At 44.4% G+C, this 27,301-nt stretch overlaps 1 protein-coding gene across 3 annotated transcripts in view; it reads left to right on the forward strand.

Moving 5' to 3' along the window:
- The first annotated feature begins 1,955 nt into the window (after window positions 1–1,955).
- The window catches only part of LRRK1 (leucine rich repeat kinase 1), an 82,607-nt gene continuing 57,261 nt past the window's right edge, over window positions 1,956–27,301 (forward strand). The window contains exons 1-4 of one of the 3 annotated variants that reach the window (XM_069798559.1): window positions 1,956–2,109; window positions 5,754–5,963; window positions 24,718–24,881; window positions 25,767–25,938. In XM_069798559.1, the coding sequence (XP_069654660.1) occupies window positions 5,897–5,963; window positions 24,718–24,881; window positions 25,767–25,938 (403 nt within the window). In that variant the 5' untranslated portion in view covers window positions 1,956–2,109; window positions 5,754–5,896. Of the gene's footprint in view, window positions 2,110–5,753; window positions 5,964–6,830; window positions 6,934–19,639; window positions 19,889–24,717; window positions 24,882–25,766; window positions 25,939–27,301 lie in introns of those variants that run through there. The other 2 variants (XM_069798561.1, XM_069798560.1) reach the window with 2 other exon arrangements.

Here is a 27,301-nt window from a genome sequence, read left to right on the forward strand (position 1 = left end):
TGTTTTAAAAAAGTAAAGTGCCAAAGAGTGGTCAGTGCTCTACATATAAAAGCTGTAGCATGCGTCTCATAGCTTAGCCTTTAAGCAGTCACTTTTATAAGCTGTGCCATTTACAGTAAGCTGAGGGGGAAGGAGAGCAGAGCTGCAGCTGGTAGGGGCAAGCATAGCTTCTTCCAGTTCAAAGTTGGACAGATCCTTTTTGGCTTCTGAGGTGAGCCTCAAAATGGAGAATTTGAAGGGACCATGGACTTCAGATGGGCTTCCTGCCTTGGTCTGGCTGCTTCTTAAACCCCTCTGAGACACATCCATTACTAGTATGGCTCTGCTAAATGCGTTCCCATTCCTTTCTTACTTATTTCCCTCATCTACAATGTAGATAGAGCGTAAGAACATACCAATACCATTGTCTTTTAACTCTCTTCCCATTCAATACACATGAGAAATACTTGTCATCTCCCTACACAGGCCAAGCCAAACTCCTTGAATTTTCCACTTGCTAGCAGCATCACTCAGAAGCCTTTAGACTTTAGAAGGGGGAAGGCTGGAGATACAAAAGAATTACTGTGAGTGACATAATCAATGGAGACATAAGCCAGGAACAGTAGGATGAGATCTGGGGGGAAAAAGAAGAAAAAAAATTAGCTTGAATGTGTAGAGCAATTCTTGCTAGGGGAATTTAGAGTCTCTATCAAAATAAAGGAAAAAAAGTTGGTTTAGAGGGTTTTTGAACAATTGTGCTACAAAAGCTGTAAGAAGGGTCTGGATAAGAGTCAGGCTGTGAGGCATAAAAGACAGCAGCCTGGGAAAGAGGTGGAAAGCGTGCTAAAAACAGGTAACACTACTATGGCTGCAGCTAAAACCAGATTAATGGGGACCTGAACACAGGCAAAAGCACCAGTGAAGATCCATCCTCTCTGTGTCTCCATAATCACATCAAAGGAACACCCTAGGCAAATCTCAGACTGCAGCAGCCATTCAGTAAATGGATACGGCTTTTTCCATCCTCAAGCAATCATCAGAGACCCATTTCTTGGTACAGACCAGGGGAGAAAAAAACCCTTTGTAATTTGCAGAATCATTATGCATAACAAAGCAAAAGGCATGCAAAAGTGTTTTTTTCTTAGTAGGTCCAATGGGTAGGGAAAATAAAGCAGTACCAGGCTTCTGAGAGGTTCCTGGTACCTGGAGATGAATGGGTTTGTGATGGGAAAAAGACGTGCACAACACCAATGTGCCAGGGGGAGCGCGGCATGTCTAACACCTTCAGAAGAAAGGGGGCAACCTCACTTTGCTTTTCCAAAGAGAGGCGAACACGCTGCCATCCGGGGAAGGAGCAACTTTCAAAGAAGGAAATCTCGCATCAACCTCGTTATCGGTAAGGCCAGGCCTCTGTCGAGAAGCGATGCCAAGAGGAGATGGGTAGCAGTGCTACGGTACATCAGTGCCCGCCTGGTGCCCGCACCGGGGGAGCTACATGGCAGCTGGTCGAGAGGCCGAGGCCACCCAGACAACCCGCTGTGGCTGAGAGCCCCCACAACTCCCACAGTCTGGTTTTTCCTTAAAAAAGGCAAAGCGAAAGGGCGTAGGCCCACGTAGGGACTGCCTGGGGAGCAGGCGGACACCAGTCACTGATGAGTGCGTGGGTCCTGCCTGGGGAAGGAGCCCGGGAGAGGGGCTGCCCTGTGCCCTTCCTCACGGTCTCCCTCCACGTCCCCCCTCCACGTCCCCCTCAGTGGGACGGGCTCCACGCCCAGGGCACGGTGGCGGGCAGCGGGAGAGGTCTGCCCTCAGGAGGAAGGCGAGGGGCCGTGCGAGGCCTGCGGCCCACGGCCTGTCACACTCAGCCGCCCCCGGCAAGGCGCAGCCCCCCCCCGTGGCCAGGGCCGGCCGGGGCCCCGCCAAGCGCCGGGCGGGCCCTGAGCGGGCCGGCGGGCCCGGTGGCGGAGGAGGCGCGGCGCCGCGCCGCTGCCCCGCTCCTTTTCCTTCCTCCCTCCCTCCGCCTCCCGCGCCGCAGAGCGAGGCGGGCGGGCGGCCGGCGCCGGAGGAGGAGGAGGAGGCGGCGGCGGCGGCGCGGCGGCAGGGACCCCGCCAGCCCCCGGGACGCAGGAGGTACCGTGGCTTTGCTGCCGCTTCGGCCTGGCCGCCCCGCGGGCACCTGTCCCGCCGTGAGGGGAGGCGGCGGGGTGGGGGGCTGCTGGGGCACGTCGGGGCTTTTCATGTGGAGAAAGGCGGGGTGGAAAGAAAGCTTTTCTTTAAAAAAAATAAAAGTTCGGAGGGAACTTTGTGGGGCAGCGGGCGCAGGGCGGCGGCGCTGCCTTCCTTTCCCCGGCACGGGCAGGCAGGAGAGCGGCTGCCCCGGCCCGGCTGCCCCGGCCCGGCGGGGAGAGGAAACACTCGAGACTCGCCCTAAGGAAAAACTCGGTTTTATGTAAGCGGGGCCGCGGGCAGGGCTGGGAGCGGTTCCCTCCGGACTCCCCGGCCCCGACCCTGGCTGGGGGAGGCTCCCCCGGCGCTGGCGGGGGCCCTAGCGCGGCCCTCAGCGCCTTGGCTGAGCTGACAGACAAGCGGCCACCGAAAAGTGACTAGAAAGGCTTAGGAGACAGCCCGAATCGGGGTATGAAGCCTTGTTTCTCCTCAGCCGGCAGCTTTGGTCTGGGAAGAAAGGGGCTGGTTTAGCCACTTTCTGTGCAGAGCTCACCAAAGGACGAAGGATGCCCGTCCTGCCGAGCTGGGGTTTCCCCAGGTGGGCACCGGGCAGGCCGTGCCGGTTCCAGGTCTGGCTTCACCCTGCCTTGTGCGATGGCAGGGAGATGAGCCCGCAGCGCATTTCCATCCCGATGGTGTCGTGGGCCTCTCTAGATCCGTAGTGATACCTATCACAGTGCCCAGCCCCAGATGGGCTTCTTGGAAACAGTAGGTGATTTGAGCAAAGAACTAAAGTTTTGGCAGGTTTCTTGTGAATCAGGAAGCGATCTCAGGCAAACCGTGGTGTTTCTGGGTGCCTTGCTGCGTTTAGGCACAATGCACGGGGTGAGACTGGATGGTCTGGCAAAGTGGAGAGGAGGTGCTAGGGATGGTACAGGCACTGTCGGAGGTGCTGGGACGCTGACAGCTGGCAGCAGCAGGTCTCGGGAGAGAAGCCGGGAATGTATGAAATGGGATGTAAATCAGCATTCGGGTGCATTCTGCACGGTCCTCCTCCTGAATGAGATTCTGCAGAGCCCATAGGATCCCTCTCCCTAAATCAAATTAAAACGTGGTGTTTGCACGTGTTACAGTTGAGTGTATCTTTCTTAAGGTAAAAGCACTGTAGGGTTTTTTTAATTATATACACAAAGGTCCTGAAATATGGAAATACTGCTTACATGGGTGCTGTGTGGCAGTAATACTGCTATATGGCAGTAGCATTTAGTGTCCTACTTGCAGTTAAAGGGAACTGATTATCAAAACCCACACTGTTATTTTTACTGAAAGTTTTTTCCTTTCACTATATATGAGGAAAGTTTCAGCCTGGGGAATAAGCTGAGTAGAAAGCTAAAAATCAGGAGTGGGATGGTTTTCAAGCCTCACTGGTCCACACTGACCCCCCATTCAGTGTTTCTTGTACAGTTGCTGTGAGTGCACATGGTGTGCCCCAGTCATACAGCAAGGAAGTGCTTCAGAAACCAGCATCTGCTAAAAAGAGCTAGTCTGTTGGTCTTTGCATGGGGAAGTATTTATTCTTACTGTAGCTGCTCAGTGCTTTTATAGTGAGGGTGCAGGGAGGCAGCTGCTGGAAGCATCACATCCCCTCCATTTTCAGAGTTAACAACCTGAACAGCTTTTGGGAGGTGTAAGAGCTGCCCTGACACCTCTGTCTGTGGTATCCCACCCACAACGTGGCAGAGATATGGGGTCCCAGCGCAGCAGCCATGCCTGCCAGCGTGGCCAAGGGAAGCTCAGCTCAGGAGCCAAGCTGACTCCGCTGGGAACTTGGCACATTCCAGGGCAGAATCCGGTCCTCCACCACCATGGCCCAGTTCACCAGTTTGTGGGCTGGATCTGGGCTTAAGGACCACCTCCATCTCAGCCTCCTGCAGCAGCCCACAGTCTCCCCTCCTTGTGTGGGTGAAAGCTGCCAAATTCAGCCTCTTACATGTGCCGAACTGCTGCTGCATTGGGGTGTGAGAGCTGCCAGGGCCTGACCTGGGAGGTGAGCTGCTGCTGCAGTGTGTGATGTGGAGGGAGGGATGGATGCTCGGCAGCTCAGGCATCTGCATCCATCTGGAGTTGTAGCCATCCTGCTGCAAAGGAGGGGTTCAGCTGTGGCGTGTGTGTGAAAGTGCTCGCACGTCGCCTGGCCCAGATCTCTCAGTCCCTGTCATTATTTGCCATATGGCACCCAAATTATTTTTTCCACCTCTGAAAAACTCCAAAGAACCAAACCGCAGTCTGTGGCAGCACCCAGCACCCAGATTGCAGGGCGCAGGGGCGTACACAGTGCTTGGGGTGTGAGTTTTGATTCATGCTGCCAGGCACCACAAAGTGAGGGTCATCAGAAGCTGAGTTTTGCTCTAAATGCACCTAAAATTCAGATATTTGCCTAGAAACAACTGATGTAGCATGCAGTGTTTTTTAACGTTGTCGGCAGGTGGTTAAAACCCTATGTAGCAAGGGAGGAGCAGAAAGCTTCCTCGAGAGTCGTGATGGATCAGTGTATTTTTATATTCTCCTTGGTCTTTGATCCCAACTCAGGAAGCCAGCCAGCTCTGCTCAGGGAGAGTTAGGGATATTCTTCGGTCTTGCTGGCCAAAGTGGGAGGTGGGTTACATGCTTTGCCGAATTGGAGCCTCCAGTCAAAACTTCAGCATCACACACCAGACATGAGAAAAAACTAGTAAGAGTCAAAGGTGAGGGGCACCATGTTACCTCTGAGGGGTGTTTACTGACTGAAACCAAAAGCAGAGAATGAAGGAGCACTGATACTGGTTGGGCACACACTGCAAATTCACCCATAGTTTTAACCTCTGTGGAAGATGTATTAAAAGAAAGAAAATTACAGGTGTGCAGCTTTGAAGAGGTACACAGTTGGAAATGCTTTGGGAGACAGCTGTGCAGTTTTCTGCCGGCTATTATGCAAGACAGTTCAGAAGAAGCCAACCTTTAAGAGCTACTAAGGGCCTGGTTTGCTTCCCTGAACATGTTTGAAGAAGCCTGACGCTTCTAGGGTAGTAGAGCTCTCTAAAAGGACTGGGCAAAGGGGAAAGAAGCTGGTGTGTTTCTCTTAGCTCTCTTTTCTTTTCTACAGAGGATTGTCTCAGTAACCACATCAGTATTTTTCAGTTTCTCACAGTGGAGTCTTATAAAAGCCACAGTCTTCTTTGTGGATGGGAAAGGTTTTGAGGTTGCATTTAGGATTTTTCCAGCTGCACTGCATGGTTTCAATGCTCTGCCTTTACACTAGCTGGTGGAGAATCTGAAACTGCAGCTGTGACCCTTGCCCACCCCCCACACCCTCTGCCCAAAGACTGAGCAGCTTTGGCAGAGAAAAATTGGGAACATTATCTTTCTATAGTGGAGACATTGTTAGTATCCTCCGTTAATTCATGTTACGCTCTTAAAAAAGCTATTGTGAAAATAATTGTATTTATGGGATGATCAGTGCATTTCTGCAAAGTAATATTTAGACAGCTGTGTTAGAGTGCAGAGGAATAAGCATCTTGCAATTTCTATACTAGAACGATTAATTTGTTTTGCTGTTTATTTTTAAACAGAGTAAATGATGTTTCTTCGGGATGGTGCTTACTAGCAGTTGCTCTACTCCTGCATTTACTTGACGGAGATCATTCAGCTTTGACAACAGTATTCAAGTGCTGCAGAAAGTTTGTCTGTTGGATCTTCACAGCTGTGACCCAGAATGTACTGGTGTGTGGGAACTGAGGAATCCGCTATTTGCAGAGAGAGCAACATGGATCCGCAAAATGGTAAATAGGAGGATTTCTTTTCTTTCCTGTTCAGATTGGGAGTGAAAGGTTTTAAGAGAACTCAGCAGCCAACTGCCACTGAGTTTCGATGAAATTTTAAATATATGAAAGATCTTTGAGTGATTTGAGCCCTAATCTTTGAAAATTTAAAGTATAGAACAAGAATTTTACTTCCAAGAAGAATGATGCCGAACTGCTCAGGTGATAAGAATAGCATTTCTCTGAAGACCAATTTTCTCCAAAGGCCTACAGAATTAGTCAATATATGTATCACGTCTCACCAGTTCCTAAATATGTTTTACAAGATCTGTGCTTTTTCAGCATGTGAATGCAAATATGTTCCCAGCCACTGATGCAGTGTGTAGTCAGGGTATGAAAGCTGCTAAAATCAGAGAATCGTTTCTCAGGCTGAATAGATATTAACCTGCTCCAGTTTTACTGTCAGCTTTGATTCAGTGGCTTGCAGTGATTTATTGTTGAGCTAGATTAGAAGGTCTGCGTTTATGTAATGTAATAAATCCATAGGTGGAAGTTTCTCTTTCAGAAGGGACATATGTTTCAGGTTGCTTCCTGTTAATTTTTTTTCCAAACATCCAAATTATTTTTGGATTATTTTTATTGCTGAAACCTAAACCTCCTAGGCAGTGCTGCATTTCTCTGAGTCAAAACCCAGTTATATTTCTGCATTAAGAAATAGCCTTCTGGTTATTGTATAACGGTATTCCCCCCTTGCAACAAGCAGTTCATTAGGAGGCAGCATCTGCGTTTTAAGTGTGGGATGAAGGTGTGTTTGACGCTTTGTAGTGAGTAAGCAGGCTTCAGTAGAAGCTAATGTTTTTGCAGCCTTATTTTGGATTTTATCAGCAACTATGAAGCAAAACCTGATAGTTTATTCAGAGGCTGCCTTATCTCGTTTGAAGACGTTTCTCACCAGCGTCACAGGGAGCTCTGGGAACTCTTTCCTTTTTCTGTATGTATTCCGCTTATTCTGTGATACTGATTTTTCTGTTTGCTTTTGCTTTTGTTAATTAGAATTGTATCTTCCTATAATAATCGGGAGCATTTGGTTATTGAATGTTCTTTAAATTCTTAAATTCTATCTTCTCAGTTTTTCTCTGGAAGAAATTATCACCACTTGAATACTAAGCTATAAACCATGAGAAGAATTTTAATCTGCGCTAGTGATTCCCAAGTGTTAAGAATTGCTAAATTTTTGTTCTGCAATAGTGATTTGACAAGTTTTTCTCACTGTTTAAGGATACAGTAAATAAACAAATTAGTTTATGAGTGAATAAGGAAGTGAAAAAGGTTTATTTTCTACATTGCGAGTTCAGTTTTTCTTCTGAGAACTTTATTGCATGTTTCTATTATGTAAATATATTCAGTTAAACTGGTTAACTGGAAGCATACAAATCTTAGTGGTGTAACTCTTCTATACTTACATGTCTGGGTTATTTTGTTTGATAAACAGTGTTGGAAGACTGGCAAAGGGATCATAGGAAAGCTTAAGATCCAGGACTGCCCTGGTGGATTTGCTCTTTGTAAGCATACTGTACATGTTTAAACTCATTTTTATTTCGGGATTGTTTGAGTCCTGCCAAGAATAATTGTCATTAGCTAGCTGGTCCACTCCCTAAGTTAGCTGGTCCTTGTTCTGCATTTGGATCCTGTTACACAGCTTGAATGCAGCAACGCGGTGACTCATTCAGCCTCCACGTTTGAACCTATTGTTTACGCTCATTTTTTAACAATCTAGATGCAGCCTCCTGCTTCCATTCAATGGGAACCACTGGGAAGTGGAGTGAGATCACAGATAATTTCTTTAATGCCAGTGACCTCATTAGTGCTCACAAAGCTTGGAGTCTTTTTTTTCCCCAGCAGGAAGGACAGGTGTGTGAATGTGAGGGGTTTAACAAACAGCATGGTGGTGCTTGCGGCTCTGTGACGGGTCAGTTGGATCAGCACAGTGTTACGGCCAGCACAGTGCTGGAGGCATCTTCCATCGGGTACCGTGTGCACCTGGTGCCTTGATCATTTGAAATCCTTAAGATTTTTAGGGCTTTTTATTCCTGACAGCTATACATTTGGCTAGGTCTTCATGTGGAGAATAGTTTCACAGCATCATTGACTCTAGTTAGCAAATGTAACATGATGCAAGGGCTCACCTTACTGCCTGTGTCTCCTCTGCTATTCCTCTTGGCTGCGGCAGTGATCTTGCCTGTATCCCAGCAGGATGCCCACTTACCCTGAGAGCAGGTGAGCTGTGTTTCAGAACCGGACCCTGTCTACCTTCTGGGGATGGTGCTGGGCTTGACTCAGTGATGCCAGTGAGCACCTCCTGGTCCACAGAGAGGATTTGTCACTGGACTGCAGAATAATGCTCCATTTTGGGTGCAGTCAGCATCTCCGTTGCCTCTTCAAATCCTGCTTCCCCTCTCCTAGATTTATTCATCTTGTCCTAATTAAAAGAAAGAAAGCGAGCAGAGTTACGGGGGTGGCTGCAGTCTCTCATGAAGCACAGGTTTTGGTTTTTTTTAAACTTGGTTAAAGAGCTCTACATAATATAATGGAAGTGACATAATATACATCTTGTAGGAAATACAATGGAAGCCCAAAGATATTACTGTATGAATGCCTAGAACCAAAGAGAGATTCATCTCCTTTCTACAGGCTGGTTAGTTTCTTTGAATCTTATGCAGTTTTACAGCTACGATTTAATGAATTTCTAGGAGACAGTTCAGCAAAGATGTAGAAAAGCAATTATTGTCTTCTGAAATGTAAGGGTACTTTTGTTAAAGAGCTTATCGCTGTCTTATTGAGAATTTTATTCAAAGTCACAGAGCGTTCATATGCCATTTGTGTGTGTCTTGCAGGTGGAATTGGGTTATCTTTCAAACACGCCATAGGGTGTCTCTTCTGTCCTGCTAAATCAAGAAATAAGCATTGTAAAGGGGTGTTATGTTGTAATGTATATAATGTTACATAATTGGGGACAATGATGCCAGTGATAATTGTTTGAAATTTTATAGTAGCTTTACAGATATTAACTAAATGAACCTTCACAACTTCTTTTGAGGCAAATCTGTTGTAAGCTGGTGACTTTCAACTCTCCAGGGAAGCACAGATAGGCACGTGCAGTGTGCCTGGAAAAGAGACCTAACTATTAAAATGAGGGAGCAAACAAGTAACCAGAATATAATGACCTGAGCTGGCATTTGGAGTAGACCAGAGGCTCTTAAAGCTGTGCTTCAGAAGTGCCGTGGTGACCCTGCAGCTCACAGGACTTTATCAGAAAGAAGCTACCCACGATGGTAGTGACCTTTGCAACCCTGTCTGGGCCGTGGCTTAGCTCAGTACTGACTCAGAGGGAAAGCTGCTCCCTGCATCACCACTTCCTGAATCATAGAAGTCTCCAGTGCAAGTCAGAGGACCCTAACTGGAAGAGCTGAAGAGTCGTTTTAACAAGAGGGACTGCTCAGGAGCTAGTGCCATTTGATAGGAAAGTTTCACAACAGATTGAATGGTGACAGTCTGAGGTTAGCTAATAGCAAATGAAATGGCTAATTCTCCTGGGACATAGCTTTGTGCATCCAGCGTCACTCCCCTGTTTGCATGAGGGCAGGACATTTGCAAATGTGGCCGAGGCCTTCATCGTAGGGTGGCGGTTTGAGGAGGTGACGGGATTGTAGGTGGAGGGATGGAAACTTTGGCAAACTCTGCACTTGCTCTCTGTTTTGTACTTACTGGATAATCTGAGCCTTCCAGGCTGTCAGTCTGGCAGTGTGAAATCCACTTAAAAAATAAAAGTCTACAGGAAGAGCCTGACTTCTTTGTAGCAATAAAAACAGACAGAGCTCACCTGCTCATGGGTGTGCATGTACATGGCCTCCAGATGAGATCTTTGCTGTCGTTTCCTCATAGTTCTGCACAGTTGATTTTGTTGCCTTAAATGTGAACAGCAGGAACTTGCATTTGGTAGTGTGAATATCTTTGCTTATAAATCTTTCCTGCTGAATAGAGGAGGAAGGGAAAATCAGTGTTGGCAGCACCACTGATATCACTTTGTTCCTTGTGAACTCACCATGTAAACCCTAAAATCTTTACATCAGCTGTGTGCGTGGGCCAGCAGCTAGGTCTTGGGGCACATTGACTTAGCTCCTTCTGTGGCCTGTTGTGCTGTATAACAGGGAAAAAGTACTCACACCCTCTGTCCTGCTTTTTCCATCCACACATTACCCTGTAGTAACATTACCCTGAGTCTGCTGTGACAGCGTGGCAGTGAGAAGGACAAGGAGAGCATCTGGGAGGTGATCTGAGCGCACAGAGCACTAGAGACCTGCAAAGTGTGTTGGTTGCTTGAAGTTCTGTATACTCAGACTAAATGAGCCTTGAAGGTTTTCTGTTTTTCTTCCTGCTCGTTAAGCTGTGAGTTAATTTGAGTTCAAACAGCAAATTGAAAGTATTCCTACAAGCAAAAAAAACCCCAGGTATCTTATGTGAGTTAGTCTTACTGCATAATGCCCTGCAGAAGGAGAAGTAGGAAATGCTAGACAGGAATAGGAAGTACACTAGTAAAGCAGTAATAGGCTTGTATTTTTAAACATATTTAAATACTTACTTCATACAGAAGTGGTACAATCTCACATGGGGCCAAAAGCTAATGTGGAAGGCTGGTCTGCAACAAAAATCCATGTGGTTAAGCCTGCTCTCCTGTACAGACTGTAGCAGAGCCGCATGTTGCACCATCTCACAGAACCGAGCCTGGATTTCCAAAAAGAGCAGTGAATACTGGGGCATTTACGATTAGATGCCTAATTTAAGACACTCTGAACTGATTTTCAGAGTCTGGATACTAAGCACTGCTCTTCAGACATAAACTTAGAAGATGTCCCTTGTATTTTGAAACAGAGGCATTTGCCTTTGAAAACATCTTCTAGTCCGTGTGGGAAGTAGGAGTTTGGCTTGTGGGTGCTGTGTCCTTCTGGAGTCAAGAAGGTATAAAGGAGCACTTAGGTCTTTGTAGTGGCAGGACCAGCTTTTTCCTGATAAATACCATCAAAGCCGGTGTGCTCTTGAACTTGAGGGCTGTAGCAAGGAGGGCAGAGCTGCTGGGAGTGCCAGCGGTGCAGTGCAGACCTTGGGTAGCTAATTGAGCAGACAGTCCAACCTGAGAGCCAGTTTGATTTACAGACAGTAGTAAAACATTGATCTTTATCTGAGCTGTATCTGGCATTATCTGCTGCTATACAGCTTTATTTTTCCACCTTTCAGTTAAAATGTGTTTGTGGTGTATTACATTAAAATGTAACTTATGACAACTCTATCAAGAAGCCTAGAAAAAAACAAAGATAAGGTGGTACAGAAAATCCTTTGCCCTTAGAACCTATACACAGGGACTCCTTAACAACGTTAGTAATGTGTGATTATAAGGTAGCTCTCAGGTGAGGGTCGACACTGTGGTGACAGAACCGTTGTCCTCCATTTCAGTGGGAAAAAGCAATTGATAGTGTTCACACCAACTCAGTCTTTACCAGGTCTGTAACTGATTTATTGTTTTGTCAGTGATGTTGCAGGTGATTTTATACTTGCATTAAAGAAAGTGCTATGAATATTTTTTTTTTTTTTTATCGTCTCCAAAGCCTATGGCGGCCTTATCCAAAACCAATTAAAGTCTTTGCACTGACATAACAGGCTTGGGATCAGATCTTCAGGGATCCTTACAGCATTAAGTCTGCGGTTTGTTTGTTTTTCATTTCTCTGATCAATAAAGGGGCTGCCAAAGCTTCTGCTTGGCAGAAGGCAGCTAACTGGGAGGAAATGTTTGCGTTGCAGATGAGGGCGTTGGGTATAGATTTTATACCATACAGCTCCCAGTCTGCTGTATAGGTGAAGTCTGTCTCTTAATAGGTTCTGTTTCAGATTTTACATCAAGTTAGGCTGATATTTAATTCCTTTCCTTAATCCAAGTCTGTGTACTCATTAGTGGGTCAGGAATTGCTTATTTGCATGATTATGTATCACCACAGTAGCAGCCCTTTTATGTAAGCTGCTGATAGTTTCACAACAGAAGTGTGTCCATGCTTTCAATTTGTGCCTTGCTCTTACTTAGAGGGAGGACTTATAAAAGAAGTCTTTTAAGTATTAGGGAAGGCCCTCAACCTTCAAAAAAGCAGGCAGAGGTGCTCTGGTGCTTGGCAGTTTCTGGTTTAAAGAAAAAAGTGTGCTTTCAGAAATTACAAACTGCCCTTAAAACATGTACAGCTACATGCAGGCAAACTCGGTGAGTCTGATCATGAATCTGAAATGGAGTCAGCAAGGACATATTCAGACCATGTTAAAATACAACAGTTGAAAAAGATTCCCATTGAACAGTAGTGAAGTTGCTATAGTAAAATCTTCAGGGTTATGCTGCAGTTTTTGCAAATACTCTGTCCCTCCCAGTACGATATTTAGCCACCCTGTGTGTGTTGGGAGACAGGGTGAAACCCAGTGATGTCTTTGTAGATTGTGTATTTTTTGCAGGGACATGTCTACCTGCTGGTGAAGGTGCCTAGACAGCCTTTCCTAGCCTGAGCTCTCCTCATATGGCTACTTGCAGTGGTGGGATGTGTTGCTCCGGACAGGCTGGCAGGACTTGGGGTCTGCCACGGAGCTGCAGAGCTGTGGGAAATCTGGTGCAGGTCCTGTCTTTTTTGGCTCACCCTCTCCAGTTGGGGAGGGCGGCAGATCTGTGGTGAGCTTCAGGAACTTCTCGGTCACAAAAGACAAGCCCCATGTTGTGTCACCCAAGGGTGAGGGAAAGGGTCAGTCTGCTACAGGAAGGGCACGAGGAAGGTGAAGGGTGAAAGGAGCAGGGACCGGGGGTTAGGAGCTGGAGGAGCAGCTTAATTCCGTTTCTAATAGTCAATATGTGGCTCCCAAGCATAAAGGTTGGCATTTTGGATACTGCTGGAGGAAGCTCAGTCCCAGGCTGTCCACAACTCCTTTTCTGTGCATAGTTGAAAATCACGGAAAACTAGCGAACCAAAGCAGTGATTCAAACAAGAAGTCTGGATAAATTTAGCTCAAATATTCTTGGTATGTTTGTGGTCGCTGTGGAAGTTACATCACTGCTTGTTTTAATGATCAGAATATCGCTTGGAAAACTGGCATGGCTACCCGAGAAGAGCTCAAAATGAAATCTATTAAAAGCATTCATGTCTTTGGAATTGCTTCACCTGCAGTTAGTTGGTTTTGGGGTTATTTGTTTCATTCCCATCTTGGTTAAGGAGTATTTTGACTAGAGGTTATTGCTGCTTAATTGAAAAGCCGCAAGGTTTAGAACTGATACACTCTGCAGTGTGATTATCTACTTTATATAAAAATTCTGTCTGGGGAGTAAGATTCAAAAAGAGTACTGGTAATTGCTGAATACAAGACCTCCTCCAGAATCTGCCTGCATCTCTTTCTGTCTTGCACATCAAAGAGCCTTTGAAAATGCTTTTATTTTTACATCAAACAGGAGCTTTTTTTTTTTTTTTTTTGTAACACTAATGGACAAGATCCCTTTTCAGATCTCAAATGTAGCTTCAATAAAAGGTCTAGCTCCTTAAGTGGGCTTGTTATCATGGTCACAGTTCTCTGATGTTTTGTACCTTGGACCTTTCACACGATAGCAGGGTGGAAATAAAGGCTATCAAATCAAAGTCATTTGCATGGATTGGACCAGGTTCTCAGATGCAGTGGATCAGAGTTCATCATAAGTTGTTGGGAAGGGGGTGAAACGTGCCTCGCCTAATTTTGCTGTCTCTGCCTTGGAGCAGCCATCTAAAAATGCTGTGGGCTGAAGCAGGTTCACAGCATGTACCTTCATAGCATCCTCCCAGGCAGAGTCCATGTCCTCCCTCCACTGAAATGAATGCTGATATTCCCAGACATCAGGAAGACAAAAGGGAAGTACCTCCCCATTCCCCCTCTCTGCCAAGGCAGGCACTTCTGCTGCTTGTAGGCTTTGTCACAAGTGAGGGAAGGTGTTTTTTTTTTTTTTTGTAGCCCCCGTTAAAGCTTTGGCAGCACATCACTACACAGCCTGATTCAGGACCAGCACTGTCTTGGCCAATAGCAGAGATCTTTTCATCAGGCTTTCTCTTCTGCTCCAGACACAGCTGTTAAGGTTATCTTCTGTCTGAGATATGCTGTCCTAGAAACCGGCATCTCGGAGGATCTGCTCCTACTCTCATGGAAGCTGGTGGAGTTCAGTAGAAGCTGGAGTGGAGCCTTGCTTTCTCCACTGTTTTGTTTTGTTTTTTTCTTTTCCAGACTGTCATATTCATCTCTTTCCTCTGATGCTCTTCCCAGCTTTGCACTTCTCTTGGCTCTGCTGTTGCCAAATTGCCCATTCAACTCTTTTGATGCCAACTATATCCAATGATTGCATTTCCTTTTCCTCTGCCTAGAGTTGTTGTGTTGGTGATAAACAAGAAGTGATGATAGCAAAGAGTAAGGTATTTTATTAGGCTAGCAGACACAGTTAACGGAACACATTGAACTGTGTCTGACAAGTACTAAGCTTGGATTTTGCTGCATGGGGTGTTTACCCCCTCAAATGTCTTCTTCCCTTAGACGTGTCTGCTTTCTCCTAGATCTATCAGTTTGTTTAATAAAAGGTATTCTCCCTTTCTACAAACTTCCCTCAAAGTAGCCTCTGAAATGGTTGTTGCGTCAAGTGTTACAACTGGTAGTGCTTGGTAGCTGGGTTAACTTCTGCATGTGCGTAATGTGGGAACACAGGCCGTAAGACTGGAAGGAGTGCGTGGGTCAGTGTCCTGGTTTCACACTCCTAAACCTTATGCAAGACCTGTTTTAAGCAAGTTGACTTGTCTGTTGCTTCTGCTTTTTCAAGAAGACTATTCCAAAGCCTCATTTCTCCAATGTTTTAAAGTTTCTTCTAATTGGCAGCCAAAATGTATTCATACCCTGTACATAAATAGCTCTTCTCCTTCCCTGGTGTCTCCCTCTGGATGTATTTATAGACAGTACTCCCATCCCTGTCCAGCCTTCATTTTTCTAGACTCAACAAGCCAAGCTCTTTTCATCTGTAGTCTTGTAATTAGTGTCCATTTCTTTGATTCATCTTCTCCACCTCTTCCAGACTGTCTTAATCTTCCTTGAACATGACAAACTGGAGTCGTGCAAGGTATTTTACGTATCTTTTTAATGTTGCTTTCCCTTTTTTCTTCCTCTCAGGACAGCCTTTCCAAAGTCTTGATATGTCCAAGTTCTGTAAGAAACCTGCTGTGCTCCTTGGGGAAGGGAGGAGGAACACTGGTGGCCACGCAGGTGACAGCAGATACCCAGGACCCCTGCCATGTGATGGAGGGATGGAGAACTGGGCTTGCTGCTGTGGCCCAAGGGGACCTGATGGAGCAGCTATGAGCTTCATCCTACCACTTTCATCAGCTTTCTCTGAAAGCCCTGCTGGGGCTTGTCTTTCCCGGTAGTATCCATGGAGTTTCATGGGGCTGGAGAGACAGATGTTGGCTGCTTCTGTGCTATTATTTTTGACCAGCAGTTGGGTTGGAGAGTTGTAAATAGGTTTTTGGTTTAGGAGGGTGTTTACCTCTGTTATTAAAGTGAAACATAAGCTTAGGACCTGCTTTTCTCAACTCAGACAGCTGTGGAATTGCTGGATGTGTCTTTGGTGGAGCCAGTAGAGGACTCGGACTCAGAAGAGACCTGAGCAGAGACCTTGGGCCCGCCCTTCCCTCAAACACACACAGGGAGTCCCTCCCTAAACTCTTCCAGATGTAGCCTCTCACAGCTGGGGCTGAAAGCATTTGCTTCTTTCTAAAGATAGCTTTAAATATACGTCTAAGGAGGATGTAGCAGAAGGGGGCTGGGCATGACTTGGTGCTTCCCCAATGTGAATAATTAATGACTTTTTTTTTTTAGAAGAATGTTAAGCAAATTATTTCTTTGAAAGAGATAAAACATTGATGCATGGAACTTTTTCCCTTCTGATGAAAGCTTAAACACTAGGGGAAAAAAAAGTTTCAAAAGAAACCAAAGTTAGCCATGAAATTTTATTTTATGAAGTTTCAAATGAAATCAAATCTTGGTTTGGTTTCATGGCTATAATATTTGATTCAGTTGGACAAGACTGGTCTCACTAGAGACACCTTTCATCATTTAATAATCCTCTCTTTCCAGCTATGCCTGGAAACGAACACAAAGAAAATCCAAAAGCGTAGTCATATTTCTGTGTGCTTAATGTATATCTTCCAGTTTAAAATTTGGAAAGCAAGAGTGGCATAGCTGGCCTTGCATGCGAAGGCATATTTCTGAATGATTCAAGCTGTAGGATTGGAACCAAATGACTGAGGCCAAAGGACAAAAATAGAAACTTTCACTTAGAGCTGAGTCATTTGTATTTTCAAGACAGCAATTGGCTCTCTGGCCATTTGGAGCTCTCTCGGCTCCCTCAATCTCTTTCCCTTGAGCGTGGAAATTAACATCATCAGTGTTCTCTGTGGTCTTTGCTGATCCTTTGCACCCCAAAGAGGGCAGTACGTGAGGGATGCGGGGCATCCCCTATCACTGCAAGAGCCAGCCTTTGCCCTGTGCTTGCCGGAGGTCATCCCCATCCCTTTCCTTCCTTGCCCAAAGGCTAGTAGTGTGTCTACCAGGGATGATGGTGCCTTCATGAGACAATCTGACCACTGAGAGATGTGTTGTGGCCACTGATGCTCTGAATGCTCGTACAGATCGAAAGGGTGAATGTGTGCACGTGAAGCTGCTTAGGCCTGACACTTGTACTCAGGGGAGAGAGTAAAACCATCACTGTCATCAACAACGGCCCAGTTTGTCGTGCTAGTAAGCTGGGGATGGCAGGATTAGCAAAGGGCTGCCTGCTTGTGTTCAGTACCCAGCCACTTGGTGAAAAGTCGGAAGGAAAAGAGAGAGGAGGAGGAGGAGGAGGCAGCAGCCCCGTGTTTGCTGTCAGCTGCTGCCATTCATTTGGGATGTGGAGGTTGTCTTGGTGTTGCCTATTGCAGCTAAGGAAGCTTTATAAACAGTCAGGGTGAAACAAGAGGTGGAGTGTGGAGCAATGGGAGCCTTGCATGCTGGTATGCACAGCCAGATGGGGATTTGTGTAGGGTTTATCGGTACACAGTATGCAGCCCCCAGAGCCCAGGTGGGAGGAAGGGGTGCCCAGTCATGGTGCTGATGAGCTGCCTCCACTCTGACTCTGCGGTGAGGATTGCAGTCCTGCTGCCCCTCTTCCAGTTGTGTAGCCAAGGGCAGTGGAAGTGGTGCATGCACTTTAAAAACAGCCTGTGGGCAGCATGGTGTCTGAGGTAGAGCTGTCCACCTGCAGAGCACAAGAGAAGAGGCGTGTCACAGGATGTCACATGCAGTAGCCCTTGTTCCTTTTCCCTGGATAGCTGCAGGTATCATTAGTGACCCCAAAGCTACCTTGTGCTTTCCAGTGTGATTTGCCTGCTGGTGTTCTGGGTTTGCTCTGATGGTCATATTCCAGTGCGTATTTCTTTGTGCTCTCTCGAAGTTCATTGCCTTGTAACGGCTTTGTGTAGCCTCTTTTGTACTTCAGCAAAATAGGAGTAACCAGCTCAGTTTCATTTGAACTTCTTGGGCAATGCACGTAATTTCCAGACTCCCAGGGATCTGGGAGGCACACACGCAAATGCAGGAGCCTGCTCAGATCTGGTAGAGCTTTTCAGCTCCAGCTTAGTGCTGACTGTGACAGACAAACAGCCAGCCAGCCAACTTCACACAGTCAGTCTGGCACCTGTGATACTGCCCACTAAAGACTGCTGGGTCCCAGTGTTACTAGTATTTGAGGCTTTTCTGTCCCCTCTTCCCCCATTATCCTGAATGATAGAGAAACGATTGTGTAAGTGTGGAGCTAAAGCCTTTGGAAGCGTCTGTTTTTCGTAATTCAGTTCTGGAGCCCCTTAAAAAGGCAGGAGTCCAGAGCATTTTTCCATCGGGACTTAATATTTTTTCCTTTCAGGTTTGCATTAGCAAATGTTTTTTTCCTTGCAGGTTAAGAGTATTTCTAAATAGAAAATTTCCAATGGCTCTAGTGATAATTGGTCACTTTGCATGGCTGTACCTAAAATTGTCAGCATGTCCTTTACAAGATCCTGTGTGCTTGCTGGAAAATGTTTAATGCAGATCAGCACTTCGCGTGCGTGATACTGGGATGTAAACAATTTAAAAATAATTCCAGATTATGCAATAATAGTGAAAAAGATCCCTTCAGTACTGGATTTTTGTCTTTGAAGCATTCTTCTGTGTTTCAGATCTGGTCTTTTGTAGGGTTTTAAGTTTCCTTTTGTGGCAGTAAGCATTGATTACAAGCTATGTTGTAGATGTGAGTGTCTTTTATACTCAATACACCATCTTTTCCACTGCCTTGGCAAGCAGATCTTAATGTAGAGCCACGCCTTTAATTAGATGAAATAATGGATGTTTGGGTGAAATGGAACCACAAAAAAATAGGCAGAAAAAACGTGTGGAGGGTTCCCACTGTCCTGAGGAGCGGTTATCTCTTGCTTGTTGTGAAGAGATACTAGTCAGGGTCAGAGGGATATGGCCCAATTCTGGTGTGGTCTCTCCAGTGGGGATGCTGAATTTCCTAGAGAAACCATCCTGTTATCTCTCGATTGGATTTACTATAACTTTCTCTCCTTGTCTTCTCACAGCGGAGTTTGTAATTGGTTCTGACCATTTTTGAATCTTGCTAGTGACATTTTATAGCGGAATTGGTTAAGCCATGTGGATTTTGCCGAAATCCGAGAACAAGGTGAAATAGATCGTAGGCTTCTTGCTGCATGACCCTCCTTTGGTTCTGGGCCAGTTCCTGGCTATGGGGCTATATGGACTGAGGGCATGTGGGCATGCAGGGGAAACAGCTTCCCTCCTGGGGACAGACCTTGGCCCATGATTGTATCTTTTAAGAAATGAATGAATGAAATGAATGAATGAAATCTTTTAACTTTTTTAAACAACAAATGAAACCTTGTTTTGAAGTGTCAGCTAATTAGAGAAGGAACACAAAAGATACCTTCGTTTCATGAAGCATTTTGATTGACTTGGACTGATTTAAAAATGTATGCTTTTTTTTTTTATTAAAGAACCCAGGGGTTTGTTTTTTATTCCTGATTTGGGATGGGGATTATTTTTCAGTATCTCAAAGATTTCTGTAGGATTGAAAATTTTTTCTTACCCATCCAAGTGGGAAGCACAATGTAGGACAGATCCATCATCCTTTGAAATCACTGGAGGCTTCACGTTGGCTGTTGTTCAGTTTATTAATCTGAAGTTTTTCAAAGCAATAGAAGATACATGAGTCTGTTACAGAGACTCAGAAATAACATGGCTTTCCATTAATTTTGCAAACCAGCTTGCCAGAGCTTCTGTAGAGTAGTTTTGAAAAATATTCAGCAGTGCTCGTGAGTTTTTAAGCGGCTGGGGGGACTGACTTTCAGTATTCAGCATCTTTTGAACCTCTTCTCTGTCCCATTTTTTATTTGCTCTGTGGCAGCACTCAGAAGTCAAAATGGCAAAAGATTAAGCTGGTAAAGGTTAGCTGTAGCCATCTGGTGCTGTTGAGGAATTAATGTCTGAGCACAGCCCAGAGAGACGGCCTCCCTGCCCACCCCCATCCCCAGATCCTCTCTGAACCAGAGGCTTGGATTTCGCTGTAATGGGTCAGGGAGATGAAAATAACTGTCAAGGCTAAAATGTAGTAGTTAATTCAAACGAAGAAGCAGGCAGCAAGCTAAAAGACATTACATCCAGAGCTGCTTGTGCTGAAAGAATTAATAGCTTAATTGAGCATCGCTGAATGGGATGCTGTGTTAAAGTCATCGTCTTGATTTGCTCCTGTCTCTGGAAATACCTGCACACATTATGACAAGGTCAGTAGCAGTTTTAAAGTTTTATTATGATTGTAATTCTGTTTTGGAGTAAGTTGGCTTCCTGCACTATTTTATCCTGTGTTAAGCATCTCATTTATATCTTTCTCTGCTAAATAAAAATGTCCTAGGTAGTTGCCAAAGAACTCCGCCTTATCAAAGGGACTAGTGTAGCACTTAAAACTCTTGTGAGTTTATGTGTAGAGACAGGAATGCAGTGATTTGGGGTATAAAGCATCTATACAGTGTGCTGTTTTGTTATGCAGTCGTTTGCTGATTCACAGCATTGACCTGCAAACCCTCACCTTTTTACTGGTGATGGCATACTGTCAATTTAGAAACTTTAGATCTTTTTTTTTCACCTGCTGTAATAACAAGGTCTGATACATGGTGTCAATACATGTATCTCTGAAATTCTCATGGTAACCTTTATTAATAAGACTTATTTTGGGTTGGTTTTTTTTTTCTGTTCTGGGTCAGCAGTCTGTTGCAATTTAAAAGTGATAGTCTCATAACCTTTGAATGGCAATAAAACAACACTGCTTTTTTTTTTTTTTTTTATAACCTCTCTTTCCATCGGAATACTTTTTAAAGAAAATTAGTCTTGCCCCTAGCTTTTGTAAAAGGTTGTAAGTGCAAAGCCAAACTTAAAAGGTACTTCCAAAGTATAAAACATTGAAATCAAGAGTGGGAAATATTTCCAAAGTTAGTTGCTCTGATACAAGCTGTTAAGTGGTGTGAGGAATAGATGAAGGCTGCGTTTTTAGTGTTGGCTAGCGGGTAAGCCCCATGGCCTTATTTTCTTTAACATTCAAACGTGTTAGAGAAATGAACCCACACCATACCACCTCAGTTCAAATAGGCTTCATTTATCTGCTTTCCTGTTGCAAGCTCAGAAGAGGGGTGCTGATTTGGGGCAGTGGTTTTAGAGGAACCTGTGCCAACACAACTCTGTCCCAGATCTGTGTGCAATAAAGCAAAAACTAAAGAAAATCACAATGGGTGTGTAAGAGTGGAGTTTCTAGTAGCCTTTTATTACAGGGATATCCAAGAAGTACTGCTACAATATTATAACTTGCTATGCTGTTTTGCATATAGCAATGTGCATTGTCAAACAGTAATGTAGACCCTGTTGTGCAAAGTACAGAAGCCAGTTCCTAAAATCCATACAGTCTAAGAATTAAAAGCACTTTGTTACATTCAGGCTTAAATGCTCAGCATGTTGCATGATAAAGTCCAAAAATAGAGGTTCCATATTACTCAATTTCAGTATTACTCTCATGTCATGTTGTTCAAGGCTATATGCAAGTGAGGTGACCCTATTATGAAAGGCACAAAGAGCTCAGGTAAAGAGCATGAGATTTGTGGGGTTAAAACAATAGGCAGAATTTCTTTGGATTTCAGCCCAGATTTTTGCTAAAAATGGCTGATGCATGTATTGGCAAAACTTTATTTCCAGCCTGCATGAATGCCAGTGCTGATGATAGTAAAGTCATGCATCTTGTAGAAATAAAACGGTCTTTAGTCAGTAGAATGTAATTTTCCTCATTTTTTTTTCCTACTGGTGAGTCTAAATTAAGTTTATAAAACATGCTGTCTCTTATTTTCCATTTGTAATTCAGAAGTGAGTATATCATTTACTAAGTCACCAGGAAGTCTCCTATGAATTGGGTAATTTGGTTGGTGAGATGCTTAGCTTTGCAATGGATGGCTTCTGTGTGTTTTGGAAACTTAGGAATGGATGGTCCACTTGCTCTCATTTAACCTTTGAAAGCTCAAGTTAACTTTGACAGAATCATGCGAGTACAGCTGTTAGTTGAGGGCAAGCTTTTTTTATCACTCTGTATCTCACCAGTTTTGCTCTTTTGAGGATTGTAATTAATTCAATTACAAGGTCTTTTTTTGCTGAAGACTTTTGGCAGCTTTTTTCCTCAGGTCTTAGGCAGGAGGTCAATGCACTCTGTAGAATGCAATCATAGAAAGAAGTTTTGATGACAGTTACTTCAGAAACTTGAGTGATAAGCAGCATTATCTTTCTGCCAAGAATATTTAAATATAAACATATTGGTTTCGAACAGTAGAATTGCCCAGCTTTCTTGCATTTAATGAAGCTTTTATTGACTTCTACTTGATGGATGTTCAAATGTTCAAAACTGGGCAGTTTTGGTTAGATCAATAAAAATTTGCCTAAGACAAGACTAAAATTGAGTTTAAGGACTAAAATTAATATCACGAAGACTCTGATTAAACTGCCAGCCAACTCTGGGAGCATGTAAACTCTGTGAAGCCTGCCATTTGTTCTGGAGGGCCCAGAAGTCTACACCTAACTCACATGACCAGACTGTGATGGTTGATGGCCAGCCCATGTTCTCCAAACAGTGGTGATGGTAGCAGTGGTTGTAACTAAGCCATTACACTACAAAGAACTTCAGAAATTTTGAGGGGGCCAAAAATATAAGAGGAAGCATGACACATTAGCCAAGTAGTTTAGTGAAGTAGTCTTTTGGTAAAACACAGAAGCGGTCTTGGGATTAGGGTCTAGCTTGCGGAGTTCCTCCTTCCCTCAGTTACAACATTGTGGTCCTTCTTGTGCTCACTGGCCAACTGATTTGGTAGTCCTCTCTACAAGGTGGAGCAGTTCAAATAGGAGAGGTGGAAAACGCTCCTGTAAGAAGAGCTCTGGTGTGCAGGATGTGTGAGTGGTTGGCTGGAGACCTCTCTAATAGGTGAGGAAGTGACACCGGGATCTCCCAGACCCCAAATGAATCTCTGACCGTGAGGTACTCGTACCTGCACCTTACCTGGCCATGATTTAAAAAGAAAGAAAGATGGCCCTGCTTAATTCTTTGGCAGAAAGGATCTGCCTTTACACATGGAATGGCTGCAGATGTGGGTCTTGAGTGATAGTTCCCAAAATCAGGATTGAGGCTGGAAGGAAGTAAAATTTGTCCCTCCTTTCAGCATTTTTTTTGGAACCAGATTAAAGTTGCTATGCTCTGTCAGCCCCAATTTGCAGGGCTTCCTGCTCAGCTTTCCAGCTGTTTTGTATCTCAGATGTGAGGTATTTTTTCCTCCAAGGGGAATTCCAGTGCTTCTCTCCAGGTTCAGGATTTCATCACAGGGTGCCAAGCGTGGGTAGGCTGCATGTTCCAGTAACTGCAGTGTTTGCTTGGATCTGTACTTCTCAGTTTTACTTAGTCCAGTTCTGAATTGCTTAGATTGGAGAACTATTTTGCTTTAAAGTTCTCTTTTCTATCACCCTTTAAACAGTTACTTGCCTAAGAATTATTTGCATTTCCTACTGTTGGTGTCCATTAAAAAGAGAATTAAATCATATGCAATATTCTTCGAGATCCCTTACAAGTGTGTGGTCTGCTCTAAAAGACTGGACCAAATGGTGCATGAATTTCTTTTCCTGTGTACTCCCTAAAACTCCAGAATTATGAAGGCACTGCGCCTATTACCATGAACTCTGAGGTGCTGTTTATTATGCTGTAATTTAACACCACATTCATCTGCCTTGATTTCTACTGCTTGTCCTTCACACGTTCTGCATCATCTGAGAAAGGTTATTGATGTGGGCACATTTTTAATGGCACGATTCTCTGGAGCCATCTCCAATGTCTGAGTGATTTGAGCTTCATTTAAATAATGGATGAGAAGCGTTAGTCAGAATCTACTGGTGACTCAGACTGCATTATTCAAAGATATTTACTGACAGTTATAGATTGGTCCAAATTTACTTCTTTTTCCAGGCTGTGTTAAACTAGGCCCTGCATGACATATGTGTCTATTTAAAAAAAATAAATCCTTGTTAACATGTGAAAATCTGTGGGCTTAAGGGCTTTATTTAACCCGTTGCAAATAAGCAATAATAATTAATAAAGTTTTAGCAGGAAAAAGTGAGTATGAAATGGTCCCTTTTCAAGTGAAAAGTGCTTCTTTTCTCTGTCTTGCATCTTGTTCAGGAGTGGACCTGAACATCTTACTCGTAATTCAGTGACTTTCCTGCAGCTTTCCCTGTCCTGGTAGTTGCAGGGGTGAGTGGGTGTGAGACTTCATGGCTGCCTCTTTGTTAGCTGCCCACCGGAAGCATCTTCTGTATTGGTTTGCAGCTTTTAATCTTTGACATGTAAAAGCTCTTCTGGCTCCTAATGGCATTTAAAAAAAAAAGCCTAGCCTAGGAGATTCTCCAGGATTGATCAGGGTGATGCTGGGCATCTTGCATAGTCTCCTTTTACTCTGTTTTCCCAGAGTAAAAATATTTCCAGTTTCTTTTCTTTCATGTTCATTGATGTGTATAAAGCTCTGGTTGAAAGTGCTGGAGAAGTACGGTGGGGTTTTAATAGGCTGTTGTCTGGAGGTGAAGTGTGACTGAAAAAAGGCTAATAATACCAGAATTGCTTCAGAGGTCCTGCAGACCCCTTGCTTCTTCTGAAGTACTGCAGGTGCCAGTCTCATGTAAGCCCTTCTCTTCCCTGGTTCCTGCAGCAGGAGGTCAAGTGTGGCAGGCTGTTGCACAGCATACGTGTCTGTGTGTATGTGAGCTTTCATGCTGTCCTTTGGAAACCACCTCTGGGAGCAATTGGGGAACTCACTGTCCCTTTTAGTTTCGTATCGCTATTGGAAACTACTTTAACATATTATCACTTTCTTTTATCAGGCAACTGAATGTTCAGGTTTGTCCCTCTTTTTTTAATTGTGTGCAGTAAATATTCCACTAAAAGTAATTCACTCCCTTTTTTTGTTGCCAGGATGCATTGACATTGCAGCTGTGCATGAGTAATGAACAGGTACTTCTTACTGACCCCCCTTTTCTATTTTTACTGCAGGAACTGTGGACATGGGTGGCAAACAGTCCACAGTTGGCGAAGTCTCCATAATTCAGACACCTGTGACAGAAAGCATTCAGGATGCTTACAAAGCTGGAGACACCAGTAAGGCCCAAGAGTTGATTAAATTGTCATGTGAGGAGACTGCACTGCAGGTGGAAAAGGTAGGGTTAGGTTACTACTCTTTCTCAAATTTTATTGGGAAAGAAACCAAAATGCCAAGCTGCTGTCTTCCGTCGTTTCTTATGCAGAAAATCCATTCAGTTATATATGTTATGCTGGTGCTGTAGGGTCCCAGATACAGCTGGTTGTGTGGGGCACTTCAAAAACATATGCTGGGGGATAGTATTTGCCCTTGAAAGCACTGATCAGAAAGATGAGACAGACCACAGGGAACAGTGTATGTAGGAGCAGGAGGCTGTGCAAGTTGGGGTGCTGGTGCTGTGGTCACTAAAACAGGGAAATACATTTTTCTCCATAAAAAGGAAGCAGTTTGTAGAGTTAGCAAAAAATGTGTCCCCCCATCAGTACAACGATGGTTACTGACCCCCTTGGAAGATTTTGCTGCTTGTGTTTGGAACTATATCCTCTGTGCCAGCTTCTGCACTGCTCTGCCTTCAGAGCCCTCATTTTGAGCCTGCTCTTTGCACAGAGCTTATCTTAGTGTTTTGGGAGAGTACCTGCATGTCACGTCCAGGCATATTGTCCATCTCCAGGATAGGAAGTACTACACCTCATAGCAGAGCTGTGCAAATGCTTTTTCTGTGGTCCATGAAAAATGGATTTATGCTCACCATTCTGTGCCTTGGGCACTTTTGTGGTAAAGCCATACAAAAAAATATAAAGCAAAAAACCAGCAAATTAATATGAGTAGTATATCATCACCAATTATTAGAATGGCTACTAGTGTTTATGACATTGTCAGTCAACCACAGCGACAGTGAGTATCCATTTGCATGGGCACAAATAAATACACAGCTCTAGAAATGCTCTCTTTCTCTGCCCACTCCCTTTACAGAGAGTTTATGTCGTTGTATTTTCTTTACCAGTGCCAGCTTTTAGGTATTGCAGCAGCATATGGAGATCTGCAGGCGGTGAGGTATTTACTGAAGGAAGCATTAGTGGTGTTACCAACAGAACCTAATGATGACAATGCAGCTGTGGTGGCTGCATATTTTGGACATAAGGACGTTGTGAAAGAGCTGCTGGATTCCTTGCATGGTAAGCCTACTGGGTTGCCTCTGCCTTTCCTCAAGCTTTTTGGTAGCTGTGTGCTATAGCTTCAAGCAGGCATTTATTTATTTTTTTCACATTCCTTGAAAGAGGAGTGACTTAGTCATGGGAAGCTGTGTGGAGGGATCTAATCTCTGCTGTGTTTGAAGAAAATTCAACCATGTGGGGAAAAACGCATGCATAAAAGTATTCCATGTTTGCACATTGGAAGTGGAGGAAGATGCCATTTAGACAATTCATTCCCATCAGTCCTCACAGCTGGGTAACATCCCAGACCCCACAGAGAAATGAAGGGATTTTCAGGAAACAGCATCATCCCGCTCTGCTGATCCAGCAGACACAGTGGTGATGGGAGTGAGAGTGCAGCATGACTGACTGGCAAGTAATAGTTTGGGTGCACAGCTGGCAGCATGCTCTGTGCTCTCTTGTTGGCGTTTTGATTTGACTTTCAGGGGAATTCCTTCTTTAGAATCATCATATTTTAGTTACATTTATTTTAAAAATTATTTTCTAGCAGAACAGAGACATTTTTAGATGCAGCCACAATTCTTAAGGCAGCTGTGGGGGCAGTGTTAAGAGCATTACTCTGAGTCAGGACCAGAAACTGTGTTTGGGTCCCCTGTTGCTCTCTTAGTGTACTGTGGGCATGGCAGCTGCTTCTCACTGGGACCCTCTATGGATTCAGGGTCTGGTAGTCCTGCATAGCAACCAGAGTGAATTGCTGTCTTGACCTCAGACACTGCAGTAACCGCAACAGCTAAGCTAGGCCTCTGCAATATTTGACCTGAATATAGCTCTAGTTCCTCACTGGAACAATATACTTGCCAGTGACCTCAATGAGAACAGGAATAACCTTTTGGGAGACCTGCTTGTTTGGAGTTCTTAAACTGTTAGAGCACTAATAAGCAAAAGGAATGTTCCAGTTTGGGGGAATCAATTAAATGTAATATTTCCTTCAGCCAGAAAGGAGGCTGACAATGCTGGGTTTGTAACCTAGTAGCAAAAATTAAATTATATTAATATAATGCTCTCAGTAATGAAAAGTGACTTAAGTAGTTTCTGGAAATTTAGCTCGGTTTAGAACTGACCAAATTCCCTTAAACCCTTGCTTCAGGGGGTCAGGGGAGGTGCTCTATACAAACAGCAGCTTTCAGAAGTTTTTATGCAGGACTTTCCATTTCTTTCCCTGGGAAGTTACACAGAAACCAATCACAGGGCTTAGGAATAAATTGCATGAATTTGCAATTTGGCTAATGCACTGCAGTGATTCCCTCTGGCTCAGTGTGAACTTCTTGTGGCTTACAGCTGAAGTGGAGCCCGTTTTTTGCAGCATGAGGGTGAGTGGTTTAGT

Source organism: Haliaeetus albicilla, chromosome 12 (assembly GCF_947461875.1).
Source record: "Haliaeetus albicilla chromosome 12, bHalAlb1.1, whole genome shotgun sequence".
NCBI classification, from domain to species: domain Eukaryota; kingdom Metazoa; phylum Chordata; class Aves; order Accipitriformes; family Accipitridae; genus Haliaeetus; species Haliaeetus albicilla.